Consider the following 16,087-nt stretch of genomic DNA (forward strand, 5'->3'; position numbering starts at 1 on the left):
TGTTGCGACCACAATTTTGAGTTAGCTTTGATACGCTCATGGCTACTTTTGTAGTTGTAACAAGCAGCACTGCTAGCATCAGTTAGCCGCTAGCTTTCGCTAATGACCGAATTTCATCGCTTTCCCGCATTTCACAACAAAGAAATAAGAGTTAGCAGAACTAACTCAAACTTGTTTTTGAGCAGACAACTGGCTTCCTTTGTTGTGCTAACTTACATTATTGCCCTAAATGTCAATAATTTATATTTCCAAGTTTTACCAACTTAAATCACTGTTTTAGGCCAAAAAATACAAGTTGGCTTTTTTGCAGTGTGTGAGGTTTTCTAATGCAGTGTGGTCACCATGTAAACACTAGTTTTTGTCCAAAGAGTCTGCCAAACTTAACACAAAATGAAAGTTCCTTTTAGTTGCTTGCAATGTACCAAATATAAATCTTGTTGTACAGGTACATCTCAAAAAATTTGAATATCGTGAAAAAGTATATAAAGTATTTTTTGTCAGTTATTTCAGAAAGTGAAACTCGTATATTATATAGATTCATTAAAAATAGAGTGAAATATTTCAAGCTTGTATTTCTTGTAATATTGATGATTATGGCTTAGAGATAATGAAAACACAAAACTCAGTGTCTCAGAAAAAAAGTCCTTCCTTTCAATAGGTGTTGGTGCATCACATTCTCCTCTCTTCTCTCATTGGGTGATTGTCCTCCTGCAGGTGTACAAAGAGAAGCTGTATGGGAAGAAGTATGTGTGGTTCCTCATCGGCTGGTATGCAGACAACTGGTTTAAGATCAAGGATCCATCCATTAACTGCACTGTGGAGCAGATGACAGAGGCTGTGGAGGGCCATGTGACAACTGAGATTGTAATGCTCAACCCAGAGACTGTTCGAGGAGCCTCCAACCTGGTAAGAGAGGCATTATCACATAATGTTGTTGGTGCGTCAGCTAGTTCATGCGAGTCTATGATGAATGCACTTATTCTGTTTTTGTAAAATAATAAAAAAGCATTGCTCTATAGAAAGACTAAATGTTTTCTTAACCCTTTATCAGGCGAATAACTATATTTGGTAACTTCAGTGGATATCAAAATGGGGTCGAGAAAAAAGTTTACTATTTATGAGATTTAAAGTGGTGAATCTGCGAGAAAAGTTGCTTTTTCCCCCATTTCTTTCTAATAAATCTGTGACTTTTTTCCATGCAGATTTGCTACTTTAAATCTCTTAAATCTGCGACTTTTTTTCTTTGAGATCTGCCACTTTAATCTAGTAAATTTGCAACTTTTTTCTCAAAATATTTTTATTTTTTATTTTGGATATCAGCTGAAGTTACCAAATACGGTTCTTCGCCTGATAAAGGGTTAATTTGAGTGTGATTCCTCCAAAGCTAGATCATATCTTATTATTAAAGGGATAGTTTTTAAAGTGGGCTTTTATGAGGTATTTTATCCTGAGCGGCAAATTCACAAAAGGATTGTGTGACTTTGTCAGCTGTTTAACCTACTCAAAAAATATAAAAGGAAACCATTGTAATTCTCAAAGAAGTTGCAAAGGGTGAAATGCAAGTGCTCCTGTGCTATCTGCACATATTTGAATTAGGTTATATGTGGAGCCTAGATGGGATTTTTGAGACAGATGTCGTGAATACAGTGAATTTTTGAGCTGGAATGAAAATAGACCTTTTCTTTGTAGATAGATTTATTTTTTTTAATGACCAAAATATGTTTATAGAAGGCTGTATTCTTAAACACATAACTTAATAAAATAATTAATAATATTTAACATAATATAACATTAACATAGATTTCATTGTATTGTATACAATGTACTACTTTGTCAACCAAATTATAATGGCAAAAATAAAGAATAAATAGATATAAAGAAGCTAAATAAACATACTCTCAACTCAACTCAACTTTATTTGTAAAGCACTTTAAACCAACCACAGCCGCAACAAAGTGCTATACATAAACAAACAGAACAAGAGACAATAAAATAATTAAAACAGGTATAAACACTAAAATAAATAGATTCATTGCTTTTTAAAAAACACTATATACAAATATATTATCAAACACTAAAAACAAGAGATGAGTCTCATGCGTGGTTAAAAGCCAAGGAATAAAAATAGGTTTTAAGATGAGTTTTAAAAATGGACAGTGAGGATACTGTACTACTGCTATAATTCAGCACATTCAGTGTCAATTACTGACCATTTAAATAAATATTATATATTGTGCCTTTGATAAGCTGTCGGGCTCTACTCTCCCTCCTTCTCTCAAATCCTGCTCACATTTTTCCCTTTCCTCTCTTGTAATTGCCTTTGGGAGCTTTGGATCAAAGTGGCACTCTTACAGGCTCCTCCTGACAACATATCTGACTCGATCTGACTCTAGTGGTGTTCACAGCTGTGTGTATGCATGAATAAGAGCCCTGCAGGGCCTATAACTCCCGCCCTAGCCTAACCCTGCTCCGACAAAGTATGAAACTCTTCAGTGGAGCCCGAACCAAAACCTCAGACTGACACTATCGCTTTAAGCTCTCTTTGACGTGTGCTGTCTGTGATTGGCCTTATCTGGTACAGCGTTGTTGTGGAAAACCTTAATAGACGACAAGAGTTTCTTAGAAAAACAGCCCTGTGCGGCATTTAATGACTAGATCAAAAACAGATACAATATTCAAGACACACAAACCGGTCCTTGGTCCGACCAGCAACTGGGCAGTTTTTCTGAGCCTTTTGCTATTAAACCTAATGTTCGTGCGTAAGGTCTCATGATTTCCTGTTTTGTCCCAAATGGTGCAGTGGGATCTCCTGAATCAGAGCTGCTCTTATCTTTATCAAGCAGCTTTCCTGCACAGAGAGACTGTGACTAACGCTGGCTAGCGTGGGATTAGCTTGTTTCTGTAAGCGTACTGTGTTGTCAGCCTTATTTAACATTTTTGTAAATAACTATTGAAAGGACATGGGTCTAAAAGGTGCTGAGATGATGAGTTCAGAGGTCAGGTTGGTTATTTATTGTTATTTACTGTTAATGCTGTTCAGTGGCGGGAAAGTTCAGTGTCTGGAATGTATATTTATTTATATTTGTTTAATCCTTCATATTTGAGCCATGGAAAACGTTTTGCACACTGGACAGAGGAAGCAAAACTCTCAATGGCTGTCATTACTGAGGTCAGGTTTTTTTTTTGCAATCGTTTTTTCTTATTCGGTTAGTTTACCCCTATGTCAATGTTTGAGTTTGTCCACCGTTAGGTCTTCAAATAATGTTTACTATTGCAATGTTTAGGGAACCTGTTCTTCATTGGTAGATCTTGGTTATTTTTGGCTAAAATGAGGGTGGTTTGTAACACTGGAATCTTCTTTCAGCGTTAACTCATGTTGTCCAGTGACTGTCATCCTTTAAAGATTTAAAGACTTTTTTTTTTTTTTTTCACATCTTTTTATTGAGGTTTTCCAACAAAATGACATATAGTGGTATCTAACAGCGTGGGGAAAAGACATTCAGTATGACAATGTATTGTATAACAGTATGACGACAAGATTTAAAGACCTTTTTAATTTAAAGACTGTGGGTTCTTTCTGGGTTCTCTCCGGGTACTCCGGCTTCCTATCACAGTTCAGAAAAATGCATAGCCCAGTCTGGAGAACAGGGTTGTGCATGGCTACAAAAAAGCAGCAGAGTGGATTCATGCAAACCTGTATTTATTCCAGCCAGAGTGGGGTTGGCAGATGCTATGAACATGGGGGAAGATGAACTCAGAGAGATTTGTGAGATTCTCAATGAGGGAATGAGTGAGGGCCTTGATAAAGAAGGGAGAGAGTCAGTCACTGAGCCATTCATGTTTTTGTCCAGTAATATTGCATACGTGGAAATGTTCAGAGGAGTTTCTGGATGTCAGAGGCTATTAGCAGACTGTCAGTGCAAAATAGATGGAAAATAGTGAGAGGAAAAGCTCAGTGTGCTTCATAACAGCACCTCTTGTATCTCTTTCTCAGTTTGTGTGTCTTCTTTTTCTGTGAAGAGCTTAACAATGGACACATATTTTATTCATTAGTTTTTATATTCATTCATTTATTCATTCACAACTATATATATATATGAAGCATTAATCTATTCATTCACAAGATATACCCCAGAGCCAAAAGCTGTGTAAATGGCACTTAGGGCACATGGGCTTATTGTGCATGAAACATTCTTTGGATAAAATATAGTTAAACGCTGCTTTTGTACTCTAGTTCTAAGCTCCTCAGTGTTAAATGCATTCAATTTGAAATTGTGTGCAGGTGAATGAGCACTTGCACCTTTCCCACTGAGTCTCACAGTTATGAATGGTCAATAAAAACCTTTTCTATGAATTCTTTTGTGATTGTTCTCTCTCTGGTAAAAGGGGGAAAATAAGCAGGTGTTCAGCCTTAAACTGTATCACAGCTTAAATGAAAGGAATAAGTGGGTGGTGGGTGCCTGTTTTTTCAGATAGCAGTAAAGAGATTATTATCCAGGAAGGCTGGTTTAGTTCCAAGTTTGAAGGCGCATCAGATGCTAAAACATAGCTCACAGGTTTAATACTATGAAACAGGATTTTCTGAAAAACTTTAATTTTATCTGTAGCCTCGACAATTGCAATGCAAACCATATAATATGTGAGTTTCCTTACAATGTACTTTAAGAATGTGCACTGCACATTTTTGTTTTACAAATTCAGAACATTTTCTGAATGGCATTGCATGACTTTGTGTTTTTCTTTTGATTGCTTGTTTTTATGAAAGATATCTCATTTGTGTCACTGAAATGAGTGGCGAATCCAAATCCAGTATCAAATCCACTTCTTGATTCCAAATCCCATATTGAATCTAGTGATTAACAAGGTTTATTGAACACTAAAACACTCCACAGCCTTTTATAATAGATGAGACAGGAAAACTGTTGTTATCACAGTCCTTTTGTCTGCTGTCTTGGGAATGGAGGTAAAACATTTAATTACATGTTTAAAAACAAATATCAGGTAAATGGCTGGAACATAATTAATATGGCAAATACTATGCCCTGCTGGGCAGAGTCATCTTGGTCTAGATTGTTTTGGGGTACAAGGGTCTTGTAATAAAGAAAGTGTGAGCAGCTGACAGGTCAGTGTGGCTGATTAGACATGACAGGAACAGTCTCAGGGCAGACACAACTGGACAGGTAGACAATGATTCATCACTTTGTAACAACAGGGGAGTTAACCTGTAGTTGCCAATGTGATGCATTTATTTAAATGTGAATGTGTGTGACACCATGACTGAGCCCTAGCCTCATCCCCAAGTCTGTTGTCTGGAGCAGCTATTCTCAACCTTGGGGTCCCGACCCCAATTGGGTTCGTGAGATGATTTCTGGGGGTCGCCATATCATTTTAGATGTCAGCTCTGTCTCCACTGTGTTTTAGTCTTTTGGGTCATTAAATGTCTTTTTTTTGGGTCATTTTGTGTTTTTTTAGTCATTTTGTGTCTTTTTTGGTCAATTTCTGTCTTTTGTGGTAATTTTGTGTCTTTTTTGGTCATTTTGTGTCTTTTGTGGTCATTTTGTGTCTTTTTTTGGTCATTTTGGTCATTTTGTGTCTTTTTTTGGTCATTTTGTGTCTTTTTGGTCATTTTGTGTCTTTTTTGGATCATTTTGTGTCTTTTTTTTTTCATTTTGTGGTCAATTTGTGTCTTTTTTTTGGTAATTTTGTGTCTTTTTGGTAATTTTGTGTCTTTTTTTGGTCATTTTGTGTCATTTTGTCTCTTTTTTTTTGTCATTTTGTGTCTTTTTTTGGTCATTTTGTGATCTTAACTGTGCGTGTGAGATTCTGTTCAGTGAGCGGGGGTCGCGGACAACATGCATATTAAATTGGGGGTCGCGACTCAAAAAGGTTGAGAACTACTGGTCTGGAGGATTTCCCATAGCATCATTGTGAATCCTGACTCCAGTCGATGCCTTGAGGAGACACTGTTGTAAAGTGTTCGCCAAATGTTCCAATTTGAACAATAAGTGCTTCTCGTCCTTCTTTATGTCTACAGGTTTTTCACTACAACTTGGGTTTTATTTCTGTAGTAAAGTCAATGCTGTAGTTGACTGTTGGTCCAACAGACCAATAAAAAACAAGCAGTTTAATGATCAGACAGGTTGTAAACAAACCTCCAGGTTAGCTATACTTATTTTAAAAAGGAAACAAAGGTAAACTTTTAATTATTATCCAAGCTGTCTTTTGTAAAGATACATCACAGTTTAAAAGTCTTATATGGGTCAATTTTACTGAGAAAGTGTGGTTTATGACAGCTCTGCCCATCGTGTCAATCATCTCAGGCAGCCTTATGGGGCTTTGGACAGCTGTCACCATTTTCTGTGTATCTCGATAAACCAGAGCAAAACCTAATCCAATCAGCAAAAGCCCTGTTATCAAGGTTCCGAATATCTTTGATATCCTTCACGGAAAGAGCTACCAGGGACACGACACGCCACCTCTCCCACGCGTCCATCATGTAGCCAGCTGCTAACGTCCCGTCAGGGCAGGTGAGCTCCCCCGAGCCCCGGCTTCTCGTCGAGAAGATTGCATCAATTGTGTTGAGGGACCAAATCCATGATTTTTTTGTTTTGAGAGCAGTGTAGAGAGAGTCTTCCAAAGTAAGACAGAAGACAAGACGAGACAAGTGGAGCGAAGCAGGAAAACACACACACACTGCAAAAAAAGAAAAGTTGGGTGAACTCAAAATTTCAAGGCAACAAACTTCGATAACATTTTTAGTTGGACAATTAAACTAAATATTTTAAGTTTTGTTTTTGAGTTTGCTCAACTCTGAATTCAGATTTTTGTCAACTCAACTGTAAATTGTACTAACTTATAATTTTACATTGTAATAACTTTTAATCCTTACTTCTGCTAACTTCTGCAATGTGCTGAATTGGCCCGATTGTAACGGCGCTATGAAATGTCAGCTAATGTTGCGACCACAATTTTGAGTAAGCATTGATACGCTAATGGCTACTCTTGTAGCTGTAACAAGCAGCGCCGCTAGCATCAGTTAGCCACTAGCATCAGTTAGCCGCTAGCTTTCAATAATGACCGAATTTCACCTCATTTCACAACAAAGAAATAAGAGTTATCAGAACTATTGTCCCTTGTTGTGAACCCCAACTTAAAGATATAAGTAACAACAACTCACAAACTTGTTTTTGAGCAGACAACTGGCTTCCTTTGTTGTGCTAACTTACATTATTGCCCTAAATGTCAATAATTTATATTTCCAAGTTTTAACAACTGAAATCACTGTTTTAGGCCAAAAAATACAAGTTGGCTTTTTTGCAGTGCAGAGGAAAAGAGGAAAGAATAGTGCGACCGCCTCTTAACAGAGGCAGAATGATGTCACCATTTTACATACTTGCACAGCATGAATAATCAACACATTCACACAACTGACCCAGATGTTCTGATTTAAGGGCCTGTGTAACTAGGCACTATTTCTCAACCGATTGTTTTCTCTCCAGACCTCTCAGGAATTTCTAGGCCAGCTGATGTCTAAACTTGGTGGAAAAAATCCAGAGGAGACAGGTGGTTTCCAGGAGGCTCCGCTGGCCTACGATGCTGTATGGGCCCTCGCCCTGGCCCTCAACAAGACCACGGGACCCCTAAAGGCCAAAGGTCACCGGCTGGAAGATTTCAACTACAACAACCGAGATATCACAGCTGAGATCTACCGAGCTCTGAACACCAGCTCCTTCGAAGGAGTTTCAGTAAGTACAAAACCCAGAGGAGGGAGGGAGAGGGAGAGAATGGATGGGGTTGAAAAATACTAAAATCCTGTCTGTTTCTTTCAGGGTCATGTTGTATTTGATGCTCAAGGTTCTCGAATGGCCTGGACTCTCATTGAACAGCTTCAAGGTATGTCATGTCTGCTTTTAAATTAAATTTGTTTTTACAATCAACTCATTGGATACATTGTGCAGTGAGCTTGTTTTTTTTTTCAGACTTAAAGCATTTCTCAATTCAAATATGTATACTGTTGACAATATTTGAAGCATATGTCATGTAAGGTTTTCAAACATATTCTCAGACATTGTTAACAGTCTTTATTGTCCAATAAATAACATATTTTTGAATAGGCCACATGAACTATAGAAAAATAGCGTATTGCCTGCTGGGGCTTTTCTGTCTGCATGTGTACATCTGCCCACTGTCCAAAGACATGTTGGTGGGAATATTAGCAGCAAATGGTTGTCTGTCCTCGTCAGTTCTGTGACCACTGTGGCAATTTGTCCAGGGTGTGTCCCACATTTGATGAATGGAGGTTGATAAATTTGAGAAAAGCTGGTCTTACACAACTGCCAATTAGCTGTTATGAAATAGCCATTTTTGAGCATTCTGCCCTCTTTTAAAATGGCTGGAGGACAGGGGATCTTTAGGGGGACTTGATGCCACATAGAAGTGGTGTACATCATCTGAAAGGTTGGAACCTGAAGATTAAATTGAGATGAACTACAAAGACTTGCAGTTTTGATACATTATACCTAGGTAAACCATACATCCTCTGAAGGCAGAATATATGCCGTATATGCTGATGAATACAACAGCACACAGGAAGGTCAGAATAAAAAAATGCTCTTAACTTGATGTGCAAACACCTGGTGTCTAAATCGGGTTGCATATTCAGTGAAGTTGTTTAAATGGTGAGGAAATTAAGTCTCGCTGCCATGTGGGACGAGCTAGCAGTTAGTTAGCAACACATTTGAGCTGGTAACTGATCCAGCTGTGCTGCAGCCTCTGGGGATCTGTTGGCTGGTGCAGTGATAATAATACTATTCTTTCATGACTTTTCTGAAGATCCTTGTCCAGCATATAAAATAGTATCTTATAGCAATATCTTTGGTTGTGAAACTTTTGAGGTTTAAGATTTGGGTCCTCAGACGAAATCATTTGGGCACTCCGAGATAATCACATTGCAGTTTTCAAGAATTGTAGTTCATGTAATTTTCATGCAGGAGAACACAGTCTTTTCACACTGTAACTGCCATAAGCAGATATTGTAGAGAGAGTTTTAACATAGGCACTGGATGTAAAAAATGAAGAAGGACAAAAAAAACATTGTCATTAAGTATAATCCAGTTTTTTGCACAATAGTTTAACAGTCAACAGTCCAGAAATAGGGTTGATGTACTGGCCGTGCAGCTAGCACAAGTACAAGCATTCTTTTGTTTTAATCCACTCAGTTGCAAGTAAGTTTGTACTTTAGGCCAGCCAGTCAGAAGGTAATGTTATTATTTGGAGCTTAGTGTACATGCATTGTCATAAATCAAAAATATTAGGATTATTTTATTCATTTGAAAGGTCGCCAGTCCTCCAATTCATTCGCCCATGGGTAATGTGTTAAGGCTGTAGCAGGGATCACAGGGGACTCAGCCCTGCACTGAAAAGCTGAAGCAGTATCTAACTTGTAGAATTGATTACAAACTTACTTAAGTGTAACCAGGAAGCAGACTAGACACAGCACAAGTCTTTTGATAGGCCTGGCATCCCAGTTATTCATGACAAATAAGTGTAATTTTTAATTTTTTAATCTGTCGGTGCAGACAGACATCATAACATACAGCATGGCTAAATGCTAGTAACATAGAGCAGCTATTCTCAACCTTGGGGTCGGGACCCCAATCAGGGTCGCAAGATGATTTCTGGGGGTCGCCAAATCATTTTGGAAGTCAGCTTTGTCCCCACTGTGTTAAAGTGTTCGTGTGTTAATGTGTTTTAGTCTTTTTGGTCACTTAATGTCTTTTTTTGGTCATTTTGTGTCTTTTTTTGGTCATTTTGTTTCCTTTCTTGGGTGATCTGAACTGTGCGTGTGAGATTCTGTTCAGTGAGCGGGGGTCGCAGACAACATGCATGTTAAATTGGGGGTCGCAACTCAAAAAGGTTGAGAACTACTGCCATAGAGAAAACAAAGAAGACACCAACGGGTCAAAGTGAAACTCCCTCGCCACCACAGTTACCTACACGATTTCTTGCAATGCTAATCTGGTGCAAATGCAGCTTAACTGTACTTAATTTACTGGCACAAAAAGTGGATTTAGAGGTGAGACTCTGAGACTCTGGAGATTTTATGATTATGTTTCTCTCTTTTATATCAGGAAACAAAAGTGAACTGTCTTTATTGTTCAGTAGTAGTTCACAGCCATCTTCTCAACAATCAAATAACCATTACAATAGTCTAAATGACCCACAGGCCAGCCAGTTTTCATGTTGGATGGTTGCATCATTGTGTTTTTCATGGAATAGGAGAGATGTGAGAGGGGAGATGTGTAATCACATGGTGATGCCAGCGTCTTATCTGTAGTGGAATGAGGTTCTGGTTGGCTGTCTGCCTTTTGATCACTGAGCCTGTGTTCTCCAATTCTGTCTGTCTGTGCTTTGTGTTTCTCTGACAGTGCTGAGATCTGTGCCTACTGGAAGCTGTGTTCTCGGGACTGATTAAAAATTAAGCGTGTTTTGTCGAATGTCTTTGTTGATTGCTGGCCTCTGTCATCTCACTAGGAGACGGTCAGTGGTGAGCTGCAATTTGTTTGATGGTAATTGGAAGTGTGCTGGCCATGGGCAGTTCTTTGGCTGGAGTCTAAGCTAAGGCAAATGATAGATGTGGAAATGAAATGCTCATACTAGCCCCCGCTAGTCAGCTTCTCAACATAAAAGTTCATTGTCTTTTATAAAGTCTGCGGGTCCAGAGTTGTAGTAGTCAGTAGATGTAAGGCTTTGAAAAGGACCAGGAAATAGTTTAAGTTAATGTTCCTCTAAAGCAGACCTGGGCATTGGGCGGCCCGCGGGCCACATCCGGCCCGTTGGCTGTCCTTGTCCTTAACCTCGCGTGAGGTTACCCAGAAATTAGAAATCAATATAACCGCAGTGCTTTTATTTTGAAAAAAATAGCAAACATTAGCATTAGCACTAGAGCTAACAAGTACTTTTACTATAGTTAAGACAACACATATAGCCACTAATATATATGACAGAAGAAAATAAACTTTAACAAACCTTGTGTCCTGTCAGCCAGCTACTATAGAAGCCTTTTTGATACTTTATATCAACTTTATATGAATTACGACGCACTCGTTATTATTTACCGTTCGTTTTTTCATTTAACCGTCTACCGGTTATTTCCTGTTATTCTCCCTAAGTAGGCAAAGTAGGGTTGTCAAAAGTATCGATACTCAAAAAAGTATCGATACTTTTGACAACCCTACTTTGCAGGGAGAATCTGTATTTATAGGGGATCCTGCTGTGACTAAGAGGGCTGGCATGGACACCACAAGAACTGTTAACTTCAGCTGCTCTGTTATAGTATTTGTAGTGTGCAATTTTGTGCACAAGTGTGTAAATAAAAGCATAGGTATTTCCAGTGCCAGCCGTCTTCTCACTCCACCACCTTTTACAAAATGATTACAGTATCTGTTGTGAAAGTCTAGAGATCGGCCTGGCTGATGTTTGATATCCAGCCTTATTATTTCCGTCGGGCCCTGTCACAGTGGGCAGCCTTGTGTTGCTAAAATTGCGATGAAAAGAATAAAAACTGAAAGCAGAAGTCTCTAACCGGTACTGTGTTAGCACGGCTGTCTTATGACAACAGGCGGGTGACTTCCAGTCCAACAGTACAGTTTGCTTAAAGGGGTAACATAACAAAAAGATGTCCAATACAGTAGGTCATTTGTTTGTTTGTTTGTGAGCCTAACTTTACTTTCAACAGAAATGACTCTGTCCAGCTAGCATGGTGCCACAGTGACATCATGTTGTGCCGTTCCTCATCGTTTGGAGCCCTAACACCCTCTTGTCCTCTGGCATTTAAGCCGCATTTACATCATATGGACAGATGGTAAAGATGGGAATGATTCCCACATTTATGATTTAGGAGCGTTCATGTCATGGGAAAACTCAAGGTTGTTGCATGACTGCAAAGTTAGTGAATTGATTGACTTTTGTAGCTTTCAGAAAAAGACTTTTCCAACAAAACAATGTCTTGAATATTGATGGGAACTGAATAACAGGTATTCAAAATGTTTACACCAGTGAAACCCTGTTAATCCTGGGCAGTTTAGGTTAAAAGCCATTCTGTTTTTCTTATGCAATACAAGTGTTTTATTTCCTCCTGTTTGAATATTTCTGCATACTCGGGTCATAAACAGCCTTGGATTTCCATTGGGTGCAATTTGGTGTGACTGGAAAGCTGAGACTTGTGGATTAATTGAGCCAAATTGTAATAATGTGTGATCATGTTAGATCCTGTAGTAGACATTTAATTGCAGTGAGAGCATTAAAAAAAAAAAAAACATGACCTCAATGCATAAAATGAGCTGCTGTGGGACAGGATAATCAGAGCCTCGTGGAACTTTACCACCACAAACTAAATGCCTTGGGCATTCAGTGGATGTATGTTTTTTTAATGATGTTCCTCAAATTCTTCATAGAATAGAATAGAATAGTCTTTATTGTTATTGCAGTGTAGGACAAAATTATGGGTGCTTGACCCAACCAGTGCATAGGACATTAAAAAGAGATAAAACAAGAAAAAGGACACATGGAATATATACATGACAATACTGTAATAGGTAAGATTACTGTAATAAATAAGAGATAAGTATTGCACAGCAATAAGTGGTAGTGATGATAAATATGAGACATTAGCTTATGGCAGGGCTGGCATGGACACCACAAGAACTGTGGTTAACTTCAGCTGGCACTGAATCTGTGTAACACATGGTATAAAGCAACATAATGGAATGGGAATGACCTTCATATACTCATATCATAATGTTCTAAGCCCATATACACTTGATTATTTTAATGAATGAATCGATTGATTAATGATCAAAGTGCTGAGTTGAATCTTCGGGTTCCCAGATGGTGTTTAATACCATTCTCTAAAAAGGGGTCTGGATTGTTAAAACTGTGAAATAGTTAGACATATATTAGCATGGATTACACTGGTGGACAGAGCAACATTGCCATTCCTGGTGTTGTTGCATAATTATAACCCTGAAATTAATAAATAAATTAAGCGATGACAAGAGACAAGGCCATGTCTGAATGTCTTGCCAGTAGGGTAAATATCAGCCCTTCCACAAAGGTTGTTTTGCCCTTTAATGACGATTATTCCTGTCTGAGAGTTGGTGTAAAAGCCTTACAGTATATTTATCAGTCTAACCCTTTGCTATAGAGCATAATAAGTACTTCTGAGAAGGGTCATGTTTGTTGACTGTAGGAATAATGCCTAATGATTACTAACAGTAGGAGTGGAGTACAGTGGGTGGTGTATTGATGACTGGGCTATGCCTCCCTGTGTTACTGCACTGGGATGTTAAAGTGTTGCTATAGCAACCACACGGATATGCCACAGCTCATGGCCTGTTATCAGCTGTTTTTCTTTTTTATTGTTAAAGAGGCTTGCATTGACCCCTTTCTCTTTACAGTCAATTCAGACAATAAGACACATGATTTTCAGAACCTGGTCTCACAGGAATCCGTGAAATAGACACGGATTCGCGTAACTCAAAATCCGTGGAATAGCCACGGAATCACCCAAATTTCCGTGAAACTGACACGGATTTCGCTACAATGCAAGTTAATATTTTTTCCTTTTGGTTTGTTCCAAGTCACATGACTTTCAAGGTCCCAGGGGTCAGAACAAAAAACATGGCGGACAGTTCTCTCATTTTTAGTGAAAAAAATCAATATTTTCAATATAATATCTATTTTTTTTAAATGGATTTTGATCACATATATGTTTTATTTTCTAAATCTTCACTCAGTGAATGTACACAATCACTTTGTATGTTGGAATAGCCACGGGATATGACTGTCATTAACTTGCATTGTAGCGAAATCCGTGTCAGTTTCGCGGAAATTTGAGTGATTCCGTGGTTATTCCACGGATTTTGAGTTAAGAAAATCCGTGGCTATTTCACGGATTCCAGTGAGACCATGTTGGATTTTCATGACTAATAGCACTTTGAGAAATAGAACGGTGTTATAATAACATAATATAACCCTCTCCTAATAACACAAAAGGCCACATTCTCAAATGTTCTCAGATGTTAAATGTGTGTTGTCTTAACTAACCTGTACGATACGTTTGTTTAAATAAAATACAGTCTAAAAACTGTAATGTCCTTGACAGCTTTAAATATCAATGCACACATTTTGGTTTGTATTAAGGTTGGATACCAAGCCCTAACAGGAGGAACATTCCTTAAAATTATAGGGACTTTAGAGCCCAGTCTGACTCTCTCTCTCTCTCTCTCTCTCTCTCTCTCTCTCTCTCTCTCTCTCTCTCTGTCTCTCTCTTTCTCCTCTTGCACAGGAGGGAGCTATAAGAAGATTGGATACTACGACAGCTCTAAAGGCAATCTCTCCTGGTATGGGAATGACAAGTGGATAGGTGAGGAACATTCACCTTGTGTACTCGTTGTCTTTATTTTCCTCTTATTCACTGTTAAACTCCTTCCTTCTAATTTCCTGTTTTCTCTGAGCAGGTTTACCTCTAATTCTCTTGTATACTTCCTTTATGGTACTCTTCTCTCTCCCTTCTGTTCTTTACAAATAAGGTTGGCTGTGAATGTTCAATCAATCCATTAGTTTTTATTTAACATCTTGCTAACTTCTGTGACACAGCAGCGAATCCACAGTTAAGAGCTGTGGGCTATGGGCCTATGCGCTATAGAGCAAAAATATATTCCATTTACTAATTAGATAGATAGATAGATAGATAGATAGATAGATAGATAGATAGATAGATAGATAGATAGATAGATAGATAGATAGATAGGGATACAATAGAATAAAATACTGAGGTAGCATAAATAAAAACAACAATAGAAAAAAACACAGAATAGAACAAGGACACTTAAGAAGTTAAAAAAAGAAGATCATTTGGTAGGATGGCAAGATGATGGTAATTAAACTGATGATATGATGGCAACAACGCTATAGTGACTAGACGGTATATAATTGTAATAATAGTACGGTATGTAATATATAATATAATATGTAATAATAAATAGTAATAAAATAAATATAAATAAAATAAGTATAAATTAAATAATATGATATATATTATAATATATAAATATATAATAATAGAAATAGTAAATTCAACATGAGAAAAACTTCAAAGCCATGACAACAATGACATAAACAGAAGATTCTAGTTGACAGTTTAAACAAAACAGGAGAAAGCAATCTGGGCGGCGGTGTAATGGGATTGGGCCCCATGACCTTGACTTTGAGGAATGAAATTGTGTTCCCTAATCAGCACACAGGGCAGCTCTCTGTGTGTGTGTGTGTGTGTGTGTGTGTGTGTGTTTGTGTGTGTGTGTGTGTGTGTGTGTGTGTGTGTGTGTGTGTGTGTGTGTGTGTGTGTGTGTGTGTGTGTGTGTGTGTGTGTGTGTGTGTGTGTGTGTGTGTGTGTGTGTGTGTGTGTGTGCGTGTGTGTGTGTGTGTGCCCATTTCAGTTCTGCCTCCCTGAACACTGACAAGATGCAGATCTTAAAGTGGTTAATGCTCTGAAGACTGTGGAGGATGCTACAAGTCTCTGAAATGAAAAACAAAACTGATTGATGCAATGGTCAATAGTATTGAAGGGGAGGCACATAAAGATTGATCAGTTCAGTTATTTATTCTGTTTGCTTTTTTGTCTGTGACAAGTGTTTTAAGATGGGGAGCTCGCTGTGGGCTGGGACAAATATTATAAACCTAAACAAAGTCAAACATCCTGACTGGCTTGAAGCATATTTTAGGAAAATATAGTGTATTGTCCTTGTTGTCAGCTGTTTTTTTTTCAGTCAGCTGTTACAAACAGTGGATTGTCCATTTACTCCCTTCATTACAAATAATGTTTATATTCTGTAAATTATCAAATGATGTCCACAATTGATCTGAATAGAAGAGAAAGCCAGGCTTTTATTTTTATGTCCTGATATTTATAAGTGTATTTTGTTATATTTTGTTAAGTCTTCAGATATGCTCCATGTTTATCTGGTGTATTGATAAATTTAGTATGAATTCCATTAATTAATAGTTTCTACTTTGTTTTGTGTTGAGC

At 38.0% G+C, this 16,087-nt stretch overlaps 1 protein-coding gene across 2 annotated transcripts in view; it reads left to right on the top strand.

Moving 5' to 3' along the window:
* gabbr1b (gamma-aminobutyric acid (GABA) B receptor, 1b) overlaps positions 1-16,087 on the top strand; it is a 143,198-nt gene that overhangs the window by 99,557 nt on the left and 27,554 nt on the right. For both annotated transcript variants that reach the window (XM_059350575.1, XM_059350576.1), the window contains 4 exons: positions 715-906; positions 7,500-7,745; positions 7,830-7,893; positions 14,348-14,425. In XM_059350575.1, coding sequence (XP_059206558.1) covers positions 715-906; positions 7,500-7,745; positions 7,830-7,893; positions 14,348-14,425 — 580 coding nt within the window. The remainder of the gene's footprint in view (positions 1-714; positions 907-7,499; positions 7,746-7,829; positions 7,894-14,347; positions 14,426-16,087) is intronic.

The sequence above is a fragment of the Centropristis striata genome, chromosome 14 (assembly GCF_030273125.1).
Source record: "Centropristis striata isolate RG_2023a ecotype Rhode Island chromosome 14, C.striata_1.0, whole genome shotgun sequence".
Classification (NCBI taxonomy): domain Eukaryota; kingdom Metazoa; phylum Chordata; class Actinopteri; order Perciformes; family Serranidae; genus Centropristis; species Centropristis striata.